The 13856-nt window shown below is 33.1% G+C and overlaps 1 protein-coding gene across 1 annotated transcript; it reads left to right on the forward strand.

Moving 5' to 3' along the window:
• The first annotated feature begins 5184 nt into the window (after positions 1-5184).
• On the forward strand, positions 5185-13807 carry LOC107442280 (dehydrogenase/reductase SDR family member 9). The gene is made up of 5 exons (XM_087157599.1): positions 5185-5479; positions 8810-9022; positions 11012-11194; positions 12486-12618; positions 13404-13807. The coding sequence occupies exons 1-5, from the start codon at positions 5251-5253 to the stop codon at positions 13756-13758; spliced, it is 1113 nt and encodes a 370-aa protein (XP_087013725.1). The 5' UTR covers positions 5185-5250; the 3' UTR covers positions 13759-13807.
• Positions 13808-13856: the final 49 nt, after the last annotated feature.

A 13856-nucleotide genomic window follows, 5' to 3' on the forward strand; every position in this document is an offset into this window, starting at 1 on the left:
CCAAGAGCAGTTAACCGAACTAACAGGGAGTCTATTACCATACACCATAGGATAGGGGACAGAACCCCTCCCTGGGGGCATCCTGCAGTTGCATGCACTTTCATGCTTGCACCCAATAGAGAGGAACAAACATACCTAGAGGATAGAAAATTCGCTATCCATCTGGTAATTATTGAGTTTATGCCTCTGTTCCTAAGTGCATTGATGATAGTCTCAACAGGGACTTTATCAAACGCACCTTCAATATCAATGAATACCGCGAGAGCCATCTCCTTATCTGTGATAGATTTCTCAAGCAAGTAGGAGAGCTCATACAGAGAGGTGTCTGTAGACTTGCCTGGTTGATAGGCATGCTGTGTGGAGGACAGTGGCCTTTCTATGAGCACAGTGTCTCTGAAGTGTCTGTCAATTAGCTTTTCTATGGCTTTCAACAGACAGGAAGTGAGGCTGATTGGTCTGAATGATTTATTACAAATTTCGTAAGTATTTTTGAATGCAATATTTATTAATTCACAACTTTTATAATTTTTAATGGTATTTTTATTAATGTTAGTTAATAGTTATCAACACAATATCTTTTTAAAAAAAAATAGAAATGGGGTTAAAACAGTTATTAATGAATATATTCACTTAAACATATATGTTTAAGTATTAAAAGTTAAACAGTGTTTTCGCTTAACTTTGTTTCTTCTTTTTCTGTGAATATAACATTAAATATTTATGTATAAATTTTTTTAAACTTAATTTTTAATATGGTTCGTTAAACTACCAGAATACTTTTGAAAATTCATTACAATAAATTTATATATTGATGGGCAATTTATGGAAAAGAAAATAGACTTATATGAGAAAAGTAAACTTACATTAGTGTAACATTTGTTATTGAATTTTTTCTAACGGTGTGAAATAAAAGCGAATGCAACAAAAAGAACAATAATTTCCGAACACAAGAAATAAAAGAATTAAAGTACCCGGAGGCTCTCTCTTGCATGCTAAAATATTGGAATCAAATATAGTGTTTTGCAGCGATGGAGGTGTTTTCTATTCGTAGGTTCGTTAGAGTCACAGGATAGTCATGTACGTAAACGATACAGGTGTTCTAAGGAGTCGTGGCCTGTTAGGAGTCAGAAATGGGCTAATGCATTTCAGTGAGGTTTATCTGGTATTGCTCTTACTTCACTCCAATTCTTATACTTTATCGTAATCAAAAAAGGGTTCTCATTTTTGCTGGGTATTTTATAGATACTAGGACAGACTAGAGTGTTTTGGTTGGAGTAGTTGGGTTCCATTCCGAGGAAGGAAATCAGCCTGCTCATTACCGTTTGTGGCTTGGTAGCCACGGGATGATTAAAATTTTGTTCATCGGCTATAAAAATTTGATGAGCTCCTGACCCTGGAATTTCATCTAATAAAGGATTTTCTAGTAAGCTAGTTGCTTGTATTCCATCCTGAGAATTTGAGAGTAAAACAATTTTTTGAAACTTGCAGTGAACAGGCAACACATGTTTCAGAGCAATATGTAAATCATTAACATCAAATTAGTGAACCTGTTATTAAAAATTTCTAAAAACTGAGAATGTTCAATATTGTTTTGGTTGTTAGGACTTTTTTTTAAGTTAAATTTGGGGACTTAAACCTCCTTTTTTTTTTAGTAAGTAAAGTAGTGGTAGAGGCTCTCATTATTGGTAATTTCCCAGTTTAATTATTCATTCATAACTACTACCATGCATTTTCTATTTGAATATACTATATCAACGATATAGTAGTATATGTAAAATGAAAATCTGTCTTGCATTCGTCCCGCAGTGGACTGATCGTTAAGACACGGTTTCCAGAAGATCATCGAAGTTAAGCATCACTGGCTGCGCACAATGTGCAAGTGGGAGACCACTTGGATCAGTCTGCGTAGGGACCGAGGGTGTGCTGTATGGGTCCTCGTTAAACTGTTCTAGCATAAAGTGCTCGACTTCGAGTGCAGGTCGTCAGGCCATCCCCTCTGCAGATGATCAAAAGTGTGATATGGCATATCTTCGAATCATTCTCAGGGATGTTTCCCAGACCGTCGCCAATAGCCCATTGTGCAGCTCTTGTGCGACATATCTGAACTACTACTGGCTTGCATTCATTTTTAATAATAAACAGAAAGAAATATGCTTGAAAGTGTTGCTGATTTAAATCTCTATTACTAGATAATTACTTTTTATTGTTTACCACTTTTTACATTTTTAGGTGTTTGTATCCTCATTGTGATTCGATATTAATCCCTTTGGTGGTCTATAATTAACCATAGACTTTGGTAGTCCATAATTTAAGCTCCGTTAAAGATGCTTGATAATGGAAAAACTTCATTAGCTTCAAAAATTAAGATGGTAGACGTGTTTTGAACTTTAAAAAACAAAGTGCCTATTCTCATGTCTCACCAGACATGAATGAAGAAAACAAGCAAATTTTAAAAACATGTACAAAATTCTAACAAAAATATGGAAAATGAAATTAGGGTGAAAAACAAAATAGGGAAAACTGGGGCAGGTGAGAGAAACGACGGTTGCAGAAAGAGGTAAATCTGGTCGATACCTTTTCATGTGGTATATAGAATCTTGTGCTATAGTAGATTTTAAAAGCATAATGATGAGCTGTTGTGATGGAGAGAATTTTACCGTCATAGAAGTTAAATTTATGCCGAACGTTTGAAACGATGTGCGACAATTTATCATTTATCGAATTCTTGGTAACGAATTTTAGAGCGAGTTTGGTTTATCTGAAGTAGTCAAACTTGCATTGGCATGTGGCAAATGTTAAAGCGGTTAGTAATACATATGGGATTTTAAGAAACTTAAAATAAAATTTTGTTCACTGGCCTGAAATTAATTTTAAAACTAAAACAGGATATTAGCACATTTATGGAAGGAGTAACAAGTTCATTGTAATAATTAATGGAGGGGCGTTTGGATACAAGTTAAGCAAGAGCGGGATCAACTATAGAAGGGTTAAATCTTCGCCTATAGTTCGTTCATCAGGAGTTGGCACTTGGCTCCACCTCCTCTGACGCAGAGTTCATTTCAGCGGGGGAGTTAGAAGAGAAACATTTCCACCCTTGAAATTGAGACAACCCTTAATGCGCGCCAAACACAAATAGTGGCTTCTTTTTCAGTCACTTACTTCGCTTTATCATCTGCTATTATACCTTTCGTTTCTCTAGCTAATTAAATATATTTTAAATTTAAAAACTGCTGTTTTCCCATCAAAATGTCTCAAAAAGGACAAACTATTCTCTCAAAAGAGAGAAATGCATAAAAATTGGTTCGAAATATCAAATTTATGAAATATTCAATGTTAAAAAAATGCAGATAAAGTTTGTGAAATGAATATTTTTTGTCATATGATCGCCAAATAGCAAACTTGTTCAGGATTGCTCACAATCTTCTCCCAGAAATAGCGAAATAGTATCGTCGCATACCACGTGAGGAAGGCGGAGCCAAGTGCCAACTCCTGGTGAACGCGCTATAGCAGCAAGTCCGGCATTTAAATAGGAAAAGTCAGAGCAGAGGTTAAGTGCGCGGAAAACCTTAGTAACAATTAGGGTTATTGGAATTAACATGGAAAGGAGAAGAAGCGGCTAAATTGCGATAAACAGAGGTTTGAAAATTAGTTGATGTGAATGCTGATTCTCCAATTAACGACGCGTTCCTCACAGCCTGTCTACACCGCTTGCAAACTGCGAGGATCATCTGGGGTTGAATTGCTGCACGATTTTGCACGCCCTCAAAGCTCACTAGATTTTTTGCGCTGATTCAAACAGGATATGATCACCCCTTCTACAGATCGGATCTCATTCCATCTGATTACGATCTGTTCACTAGCTGTTATGAACAAGTAGATTAGGACTAAGCTCTTTATCGACGATGTGCAGTTTCTAGCCGCTATGTGCCATGTTAGTCGAAATGGCCACGAATGCAGAAGTGATTAGTTTGTTAGTTATGTATTAAAATATAGAAGGCAGCTTTAAGCTGCAAAAAGGAAAAAAAAAATGTTCCTAAGCGTATTCTTTTTAAAAATTTGCCCCAAAATGGAGAGGTTACTTTCAGAATTTCCTGTCGTATCAGTTTATTACTATAATTTATTATCTGTAATATTATAACCATTATATTTTTGGGGAAATTTCAATGTAAAACAAATTTATTACAGATAGTTAATCCATGCATTTTCTTGCTTCTAACTTAGTGAAGCAATTCAAAATGCTCTAAAGCTATTAAAATCTAAAATTCTGTAAAATTAATATATATATGTCATGGCGAAAGACCGAAATCGGTGATTGTTGACTTTCACAGGTGTATGTCGACAATCACAGATATGCTTTAGTGAATGTCCGAAATATTTATTACATTCGATTTGATATGAATTTATTCGATATTTTAACCCAACACTGATGTTTTTTTAAGGTTAAGTGCCACTGCCCGGTATACCCTACACTGATGTTTTTTTAAGGTTAAGTGCCACTGCCCGGTATACATTTGCCCGGTATAACCTACACTGATGTTTTTTAAGGTTAAGTGCCACTGCCCGGTATACATTTGCCCGGTATACCCTACACTGATGTTTTTTAAGGTCAAGTGCCTTTGCCCGATACTCCAAACACTGATGTTTCTTATAATCTATTGTCAGTAAGTATTAAAATATAGAATAAATATAAGTATATCAAATAAATATAATAATATTAACGAATAAATTAATATAAAATTGGACATAACAAATATTTCGGACATTCACCAAAGCGACTATGTGATTGTTGACATTCACCGGTGAGAATCAGAAATGAGGGTATTTAGCAAATATTTCGGACATACAAGAAGCGACTACGTGAATGCATTCACCGGTGAAGGTCGACATTCTCCAGATTTCGGTGTTTCACCGTAACATATATATCCTATTAACTTTCATTAAATTAATTTTTGCTTAGGCCCACAAAATATAGGACTATTTTCAAGAACAAAACAAAAGAAGATGAAATATTATGAACAAAACATAAAAATAGAGAAGAAAAATTCTTTTCTGGAGTGAATGGGAACAAGAGGAAATGTAGGCAAAGAAAACAATACTATTTCGCCAATCTTGAGATAAAATCGAGACCTAAAGAATATTTTTAATATCAATATCACGATGTTTATTCAGCATAACGCAGGTGCTAAATTGTAAAGAAAAGTCTGAAAGGTAAGTTTGGTAGTGGCGCAAAATTAAAGTTCTTAAAAAACAATGTTTCCTAAGGGCAGATTTCAATATATTTGCATCGCACATTTTATAGTTATTAAATTAATATTGCTAACATTACTCTATTTTTTTCCTAATTCAAGTAAAAGATTTTACATTGCAGTCGGCGAGTGTGTTTTATTCATTGCTTTTTCGATTTTGAGTTTTACTTGGGTGAAAAGAAAATTTCTAAGTGATAAAATAAGTCCTGGAGATAAAGCAGTTCTTATAACAGGTGAGAATTGATGCTTGCTTTTCACAAATTGTTTAAATATAAGTACCTGAAAGAGTAAACTTGAGTATAATTATTATTATTTAAGACATTTTAGGAAAATCATGTATGTACCGATCAAAAGTGAAAAAAAGTGAGGTAAATTAAAATTTAACCGAATTCTAACTCTTGATTGAGATGTTTCCAATGACGTATTTTGCTATTTTGTTCTATTAAAACTTCTACTCTTTTCTGAAGCAAGAATAAAAAATAATAAAAAATATATTTTATTCTTACATTGCTTGTCATTTTTTAAATAATTTATGATAGTTTTTAAACGAAAATATTAAAATGTTCTCTTTTATACAATATAAGTATTGCTAGAGGTTAAGTGCAGTTGCTTTAATTTAAAAATGTATTTAAAGTTGTTTTCATTAAAGATATGCGAAGTAAAGTAAAAATATTGTCCAAAACAGTAACATAAATCCTATACCTATGTATTTTATTTTTCTAAGCATTTTGTCCACAAGAAGCATTTACGCAGTTATCTGAACTGTTAGAATGAATATGTGTAAAAAGAAGAGGAGAAGGGCACCCGCGCAAAAAGTTTCTCTGAGTGGTGCAAAATTTAAATAGTATTAATTTTAATATTTATTGAAAATTTAAATTATGTATTTAAATATTTATTATAATATGTAAAAAAAAAATATGCATACAAATTTAAAAAAAAAATCTGTATAATGATTTTTAAAATTTTTTTTAACTAATTTATTCAATGCTTATTAATTTATTTAATGCCTCTTTTAGTCCAACTGAACTAAAAGTTGTTAGAATAAAAATTAAATTTTTAACATAGATTAAAAAAAAAATTCGTTAAAACTTATGCTTTATTTAAAATGAAACAGTGTATGAGCAGAAACAAAAAATGGTAGGTTTATTATTTTGTTAAATTTTATATTATTATTATTATTTGTGTGACACACGACGAATACACACTAGATAATCAATGCATAAAATTTAAAAATGGAGCTTTTGCACTAGTTTCTAACTATAGGAATTATAATTCAGTGTGGCACATTTTCACAAAAGAAAAATTTCAATAAATTAAAATAAAAAAATTATTAATATTTAAAAATTAATTTTTATTTATTAATTTAATTAATGCATCAAAATTAGTTTTTCTACATAAATTTTTATTTTACTAAATTTTCAAAGGGTGCAAGTGCTCGTGACTCATTTGCGTGAGCTCTTACGGAAAGCCTTGTTCAATAGTTAATCTGATTTAGGTAATTTTTAATAAAGTTAGGTAACTTTAAATACACTCTATAACAAAAAAATCGACGCACTAAGAAGCAATCATTCGATAGTCTAAGAAGTAATCATTCGATAGTATAGTCTTTAGCGACGAATCCCGCTTCCAACTGTATCCTGACGATCATCGAAGACGTGTTTGGAGACGCACAGGGCAGAGGGGAGATCCTGCCTTCACTATTGCACGCCCCACCGGCCCTCAACAAGGCATTATGGACTGGGGTGCCATTTCCTTTGACAGCCGGACCCCTTTGGTCGTCATTAGAGGTACACTTACTGCACAGCGGTACGTCGACGACATCCTAAGACCTGTTTTGCTACTGTTCCTTTTGCAGTGCCCTGGGCTGGTTTTTCAGCAGGACAATGGCAGACCACATACGGCACGTGTTGCTATGAACTGTCTGCAAGCTTGTCAAGCTCTTCCTTGGCCTGCCAGATCACCAGATCTCTCTCCCATCGAGCATGTCTGGGATATGATAGGAAGGCGATTGCATCTGGCACGGAATGTTGATGACCTCGTTCGATAATTGGATCGAATTTGGCAGGAAATACCGCAAGTGACCATCCGGGAGCTTTATCGGTCTATGCCACGCCGTGTGGCAGCTTGTATCCAGGCTAGAGGCGGGTCAACACCTTATTGAACTTGTTACTGTAACTCTGCAATAAATTATTAAATTGCTCTGAAATTTTAATCATTTACTATTCTGTACATTGTCTTCTTATCCACCAATTTTCGTTTCAATCGGACAACTCCTTCTTGGTGCGTCGATTTTTTTGTTATAGAGTGTATAAAGGTATATAAGGGAAAAAATAGTGTCACAAAATTTTTCCACCTTGAGGACAAGGAAGGTAAAGGTTTGTGGATGCGTAGGATGCAAAAGAGGACTTAAATGTATTGTGTAATATGGCAAAACTAAAGTTCAACGACAAATGCCCCTTCATCTTCAGTCATTTTTCAAAAAATGAAAGAAACAAATGTGCTATGTGCTATGTTAAATAAAGTGCTATGTTTTTTTAATTTAATAAAGATAAATCTGCAGGCATTTTAAGTACATATATTTGAAATATTCGCGAATTTTTTTCGCAATCTAGCTAACCACAACTCCAAGAATATGCACTGATAAAATAATTTGAAGTTATGAAGTTAGCATGTTTATGAAAATTAATGTTTTGAGAATCAAAACGAAAATTACCGTTTGAAAAAGGTATTTGCAAGTAGCCTACATAATATGAAAAGTACAGTTTTTGAGTTTTAAGGAGGCCTGAAATGAATTCTGAACCAGAGACCTTAAAACATGTGCACAGGTTTGCTTAAACAACTTTAAATGACTAAATTTAAATTTTTAATGAAATCGATTATTGAGTTTTCGGGAAAAGAAACTATTATTTTAAATTTTATAATGAATTCGTTTGATGTATTGTTGTTGACGTAAGCCTGTTTAGGCAGAGGGGGTGCGATTGTTCTTGTTTTTCCAGTGGCGCCATCTATCGACAAGAATTCGACTTCTCCCACACCGTACGTCACACCTGCTTATAGGGCGAACCCATTCATACATCCATTCATTCATCCATAGATCGTAATTTTGATCTGAATCAGAGAACGATCGATCTCCAATCCAGTACCCCCAGAGATATTGATTTGTTGGAGGACTTTTGCGACTCGACAGATTTAACGTGCATTAGTCACTTTACCACACGGGGAGTCTTCAGTCGGCGAGATTCGAACCCACGAACTCTAGGACATGGGTCCATCGTCCTACCTACCAGGCTATCCCGGCCGTTTGATGTATTGTTAAGCGTAATGCAACTGATTTCGTAGCTTAACCATTAGGCAGCATTAAAAATAGTACTCATATTTAGTAAGTTATTATTGGACCATTAAAAATACAAATTGATACGTGATAATCCGATTTTATTGAGTCAAAATGCCAGGGTTATTATTTTTTTCCCTTCAAAATATTAAAGAAGAAAAAAATAAATTGTAGCACTTTTTAAAATTTGACATCGTTCTTTGTTTTAAATTTATGATGCTTAATTTCAAAGGATGTGACACTGGATTTGGATTTCATCTGGCAAAATATCTGGATTCCAAAGGGTATCACGTATTTGCCAGTGTTTTGAATCCAATTGCTCCAGATATGTCAAGACTCAAGTCAGAGTGTTCTGAGCGACTACACATTTTAGAGCTCGATGTTACGAAGGAGGAAAGTGTGCAGAAAGCATTGGAATTTGTTACAAGCAAATTGTCATGGTTAAGTAAATATTTTTTTTCTTATTTTAATTGCATTGTCTGACATGGAGGTCCTTTATTCATTTAATGCATTGTTTTGTATTTAGTTATTTGCATTAATAAATAAAATATTTCACCTTATCGCATTAATTCTCTATGTAACATAAAATTTAATTCATCTGATTTTGCAATTGGATATCTGCAAGTGACGTCATCGTGGATAAATCGTGACATTTGTCGATTCAGAAGCCAGGCTTGACACTCACAAGCGTGACGTTGCTTACAGGTAACCAATTAAATCTGATTTAAACAACATGACATTTATTTATCATTATTAATATTTATTTACCCTACTTCTCAAAATTGTCTGTGCTTTATGTGACTTTCTGGTTTTAATTATAATTTTTTTTTGTAGATAAGAAATTTAAAATTAATTTCAAAAAAAAAATATTTGTGTGATATCACTTTAAAAGTATTGGGTAAAAGTGATATTTTATGGTTAGTATATTTAACGTTTCACAATTTCCAAACTGCTAAAAATTGCTTAAGAGAACGCCATACCACAGGAAATATTGCATAAGAGAACGCCATACCACAGGAAATATTGCTCATGAGAACGCCATACCACAGGAAATATTAGTAAATTAATTTAATAAAAAGCTTCAAAAATGGCCTTATCGCCATAATATTTTATTTAAACTTAATGGAACCTGGTAGCACTGAGCAGACATAACTATTGTAAGAAACAACAGTTTTTATTCTGTTACGGGTGAAAAACAGTTGAAATGTGTATAATATCTTTTTAACATTTGAATTGTTTACGTAATTTGTTTATGAAATATGATAATTAAAATATGAAAATGTACTCGAAACTTTGGTAAAATTAGATTAAAATTTAAAGCTTTTGTACCATACGAATGACTTATTTACTTATGTATTTCTGATTATGATGCATAAAATCACATCTTTGTCGACATTCTTCCCCAAAAAAGTAAATAAAATAAAAATAATAAAAGGAAAAAAAAGCTAAAATAAAAATAAATAAATAAATAAAACAAAATAATGCCTAATGCGTCTATGTAGTTGAGAAAAATGCTTTCAGAATTAGCGATTTTAATAGAATTAGTAATTTTAATAGTTTTAGCCGTTTACTTTGACCTATCACATATTATAAGCCTAATAATTGATTGTTTCTATGATGTATTGTAACAATAGATTATAATAATAATATTATTAATAACATTTATAATGAAATATTTATAATAAAATATTTATAATAAAATATTTATAATAAAATATTTATAATAAAATATTTATAATAAAATATTTATAATAAAATATTTATAATAAAATATTTATAATAAAATATTTATAATAGTGTTAAAAATGTATGTCAGTTAAATTTTTTTATGATTTTCATGTAGAAGTAATTTAAAACTACACGTATGGAACAAATCAAATTCATTTCAAACTCTATATCATTAGCTATATATGGCCATTTTATCAGCAATGCATGTACAACAAATATGAGCTAATTATATGTTTTAAGTCATACATAAATTGTTTTAAACAAGCCTATGGAATTATTCATTTTCTCCCCATCGATAGCTCTCTTGTTCTGATATCAGCTAATAGCTACAAAAAACTGTAATCCTGCATTTTAATGCTTCCGCTTAACTGTCATATGGAGTTTTATTTTACTGATAATTTATAGTGCAAGATGATGCATCTAAAGAAATAATTAATCAATTATTTAGATTAAATTGGCTATTTCATGGACATTATTAGAAATCAATGTACCAATTAACTATCTTTTGCAAAAAAAAAACATTAAATTTATGTGATTTTGCAATTTTCTATTGTTTTATGAACTGTGGGTAAATTTTAACACTTCCTTTGACAGGTTTTCCCTCTCATCAATTCTATATAATGATGAATGCGGTCATTCGATACAATATTTTTATGAACAAATCGCAAAGGAGATAATGCTGGCGATGTTTATTTTCGTTCTTTAGATTTCTGGGCTGTAGTCAACAATGCAGGAATTCTTAAGAATAAAAGAAGTGATTTCTCTACTATTCAAGATTACCAGGAATGTCTTGATGTAAATTGCTTAGGTATGATAAGAGTCACCAAGGCATTTTTACCACTTATCAGAAGGAGCAAAGGCCGAATCATCAATGTCACTAGTTTTTCGGGTAAGTATATAGGTATATAGTCTTTAATCTGCCTAGCGAAAAAAAAGCGATTGTATTAATAATTTATACACAGTCCAGTCACATTAATGTGACCACCTGTCAAAAGCATTAACCAGGCGTCTGTTGCGGAGGCCCATGCGCAGCAACGTTCGCTGAACCGTTGTTGAGGATTCACTCTTGGTAGCCCCTTGGTTCATCTGGGAGGTCAGTTGCATGTCTATTTGCCCTAACGCATCTTCGTAGCCTTCGTTCGCCTTTGTCATCTATAGCCCGTGGTGCACCACATGTGCCACACCGATGATTTTGGATAGTGCCATTTAGCCATGCACGGTATACTTTTACCACGGCGGCACGCGAACAGTTCACAAAATTAGCCGTTTCCGAAATGCTTCCACCCTTGGCCCGAAAGCTAATAATCATGCTCTTTTGGACGTCGGGTAAATCGCTACGTTTCTGCATTACGCCAACGGTTGAAATGCTTTCCGATGCTCTAGAACAGTGTTTCCCAAACATATGACTTTCGTGTACCCTTTCTAAATTTTTCGTAACGCTATGTACCACTAATACGAAATGAATGTATTTTTTACTGTAAAAAAATTGCCCAAAAGTTAAAAATCACAATTGGCTGTTGATACCCCTAACTATTAACTGTTAACTCTGCAATAAATAGCCAATAGAAAAATACGTAATAGTGCATTTTTATGGCTAGCTTTGCTTTTAAATAAAATTTTGTGAAATTTTCGTTTGTTGCAAGATATTTCGCATAAGAACACGTACCCCCGCTAAACTGTTCCCGTACCCCTGGGGGTACGCGTACCACACTTTGGGAAACACTGCCCTAGAACATCCTTTATATACACTCCACTGTAATGTGCTGCCACCTGCCTTCTGTGATTGCTTATTTCACGTTGAAGTCGAAAGTAGGTGGTGGTCACATTAATGTGACTGGACTGTGTATATTGTGATCTGAATACTTTTATGGACGCGCTAAGAACAATATTGCAATGACACGAAAGTAAAAGAAATGTATAGGGTTCGATTCCGGGTGGTGACATGGAGTACACCTAACTTTAGATCGATTGCAATCACTCCGCCTAGAAATTAAAAGCTGGTGGTGAGCAATGCTGATCACATTGCCAACGCTAGCCATGAAATTGGGGAGATTTAACCTTCCTGACCCTTGACCCCCCTTGGCCCTCAATGGGCTGTTGCGGGAAAGATTTATTTTATGTAACAATACCGAACGTTTAAGCAAGTTATAGTTGATCAATAACGTTGAATTATTTTTTAGGAAGAATAGCATTTCCAGGAATGTCCCCATATGTGACAAGCAAGTTTGCAGCTGTTGGATTCAATGATAGCTTAAGACACGAGCTTAATGTTTGGGAAGTCCCTGTAATTTCTATTGAACCAGACTTTTTTCGGTAAGTTTTTTCAGTTATCGCAAGTTGATAGTGCAAAATGTGATATATTTGTAAATATCATTTTTAAAAAAAGCATTATAGTACTGAAGTCTGCTGAGTTCAGCGATTCATGAAAACTTAAACGCGTTATCTGAAGAAAAGTGACAGAAAATCAACGTATCGAAGTGTTTTTAACTAAGTAAATACAATAGTAGCATGGAATAAGTTTCGGGCAAATACTAAGTTTAGCCAATGGCAAATTTCAGTAAGATTAACTTTATTTTTCGAAGTTATAATTCATTAAACATTTAAGCCTGAAATCTTCATCTATACATAATTTATTTTACAGAAAAGCTACTTTTTAGATTTCGAAATTTCTATATAACTGTTTCGAAAACTCAACAAATTCTTTCAAAACCAACTATTAATCACGGTACAAGTTTATAGGGTTCAACCAGAGCACGTGATTTTTGACATGAATTGGCGATTTCTTCTAGATTTATCTGTATTAAAACACTCAGAGTTAGGACCATATAAATTTATACATGCACATATTTTTTGAAAAGAAAATAACATATTAAAGTGGTAAAAATATATAATAAGTATTATTTAATAAAGTTATTGTATTTTTTTCTGTTTAAATGTTCAACTGTTGGATGCGTTTTGACAACATTTTAAATTTACAACTAACTTTATCTAATTTTCGTTCGTAAATAATGGTTTTTAATATCTAGTGAAATAAACTGTATACATGAAATGAGTTGCTGCTATGTTTGCTATTCAAAGCTTTTTCTTTTTCATTCTAGGACTAATTTGATAAATGCGGAGCATATCGATCGCTTAGTTGATATAATGGTTGGTTCATTAGATGCGGATATTTTAGAAGATTATGGGAAGGAATACTTTGAAGCCCACAAACAAGATATGAAAGTTCTTATGCAAAAGGCATCGACTGATATCCATCTGGTCATTGAGTGTATAGACTCAGCCATTAGTTCAGTGTATCCAGACGTGGTATACAGACCTTGCGGAACGTTCTGGAATAAAATTTTAATGCATGTGTATGAGGTACTTCCGCCGAATTATCAAAATGTTCTAATGAAGATTTTGATGAGTGGTGGTATAAAACCTAAACGTGTTAATGAAAGAGATGTAAAATGAAAGTGATTGTTAAAAATATTGTGCGTTTTAAAATAAATTTGGTAGAAAATAAGAGTTTGGTGTTTTTTTTTTTAATGTTTTGCATTATTAATTATGAA

The sequence above is a fragment of the Parasteatoda tepidariorum genome, chromosome 2 (genome assembly GCF_982258835.1).
Source record: "Parasteatoda tepidariorum strain Cologne lab strain chromosome 2, Ptep-v5.0, whole genome shotgun sequence".
In the NCBI taxonomy this organism is placed as follows: domain Eukaryota; kingdom Metazoa; phylum Arthropoda; class Arachnida; order Araneae; family Theridiidae; genus Parasteatoda; species Parasteatoda tepidariorum.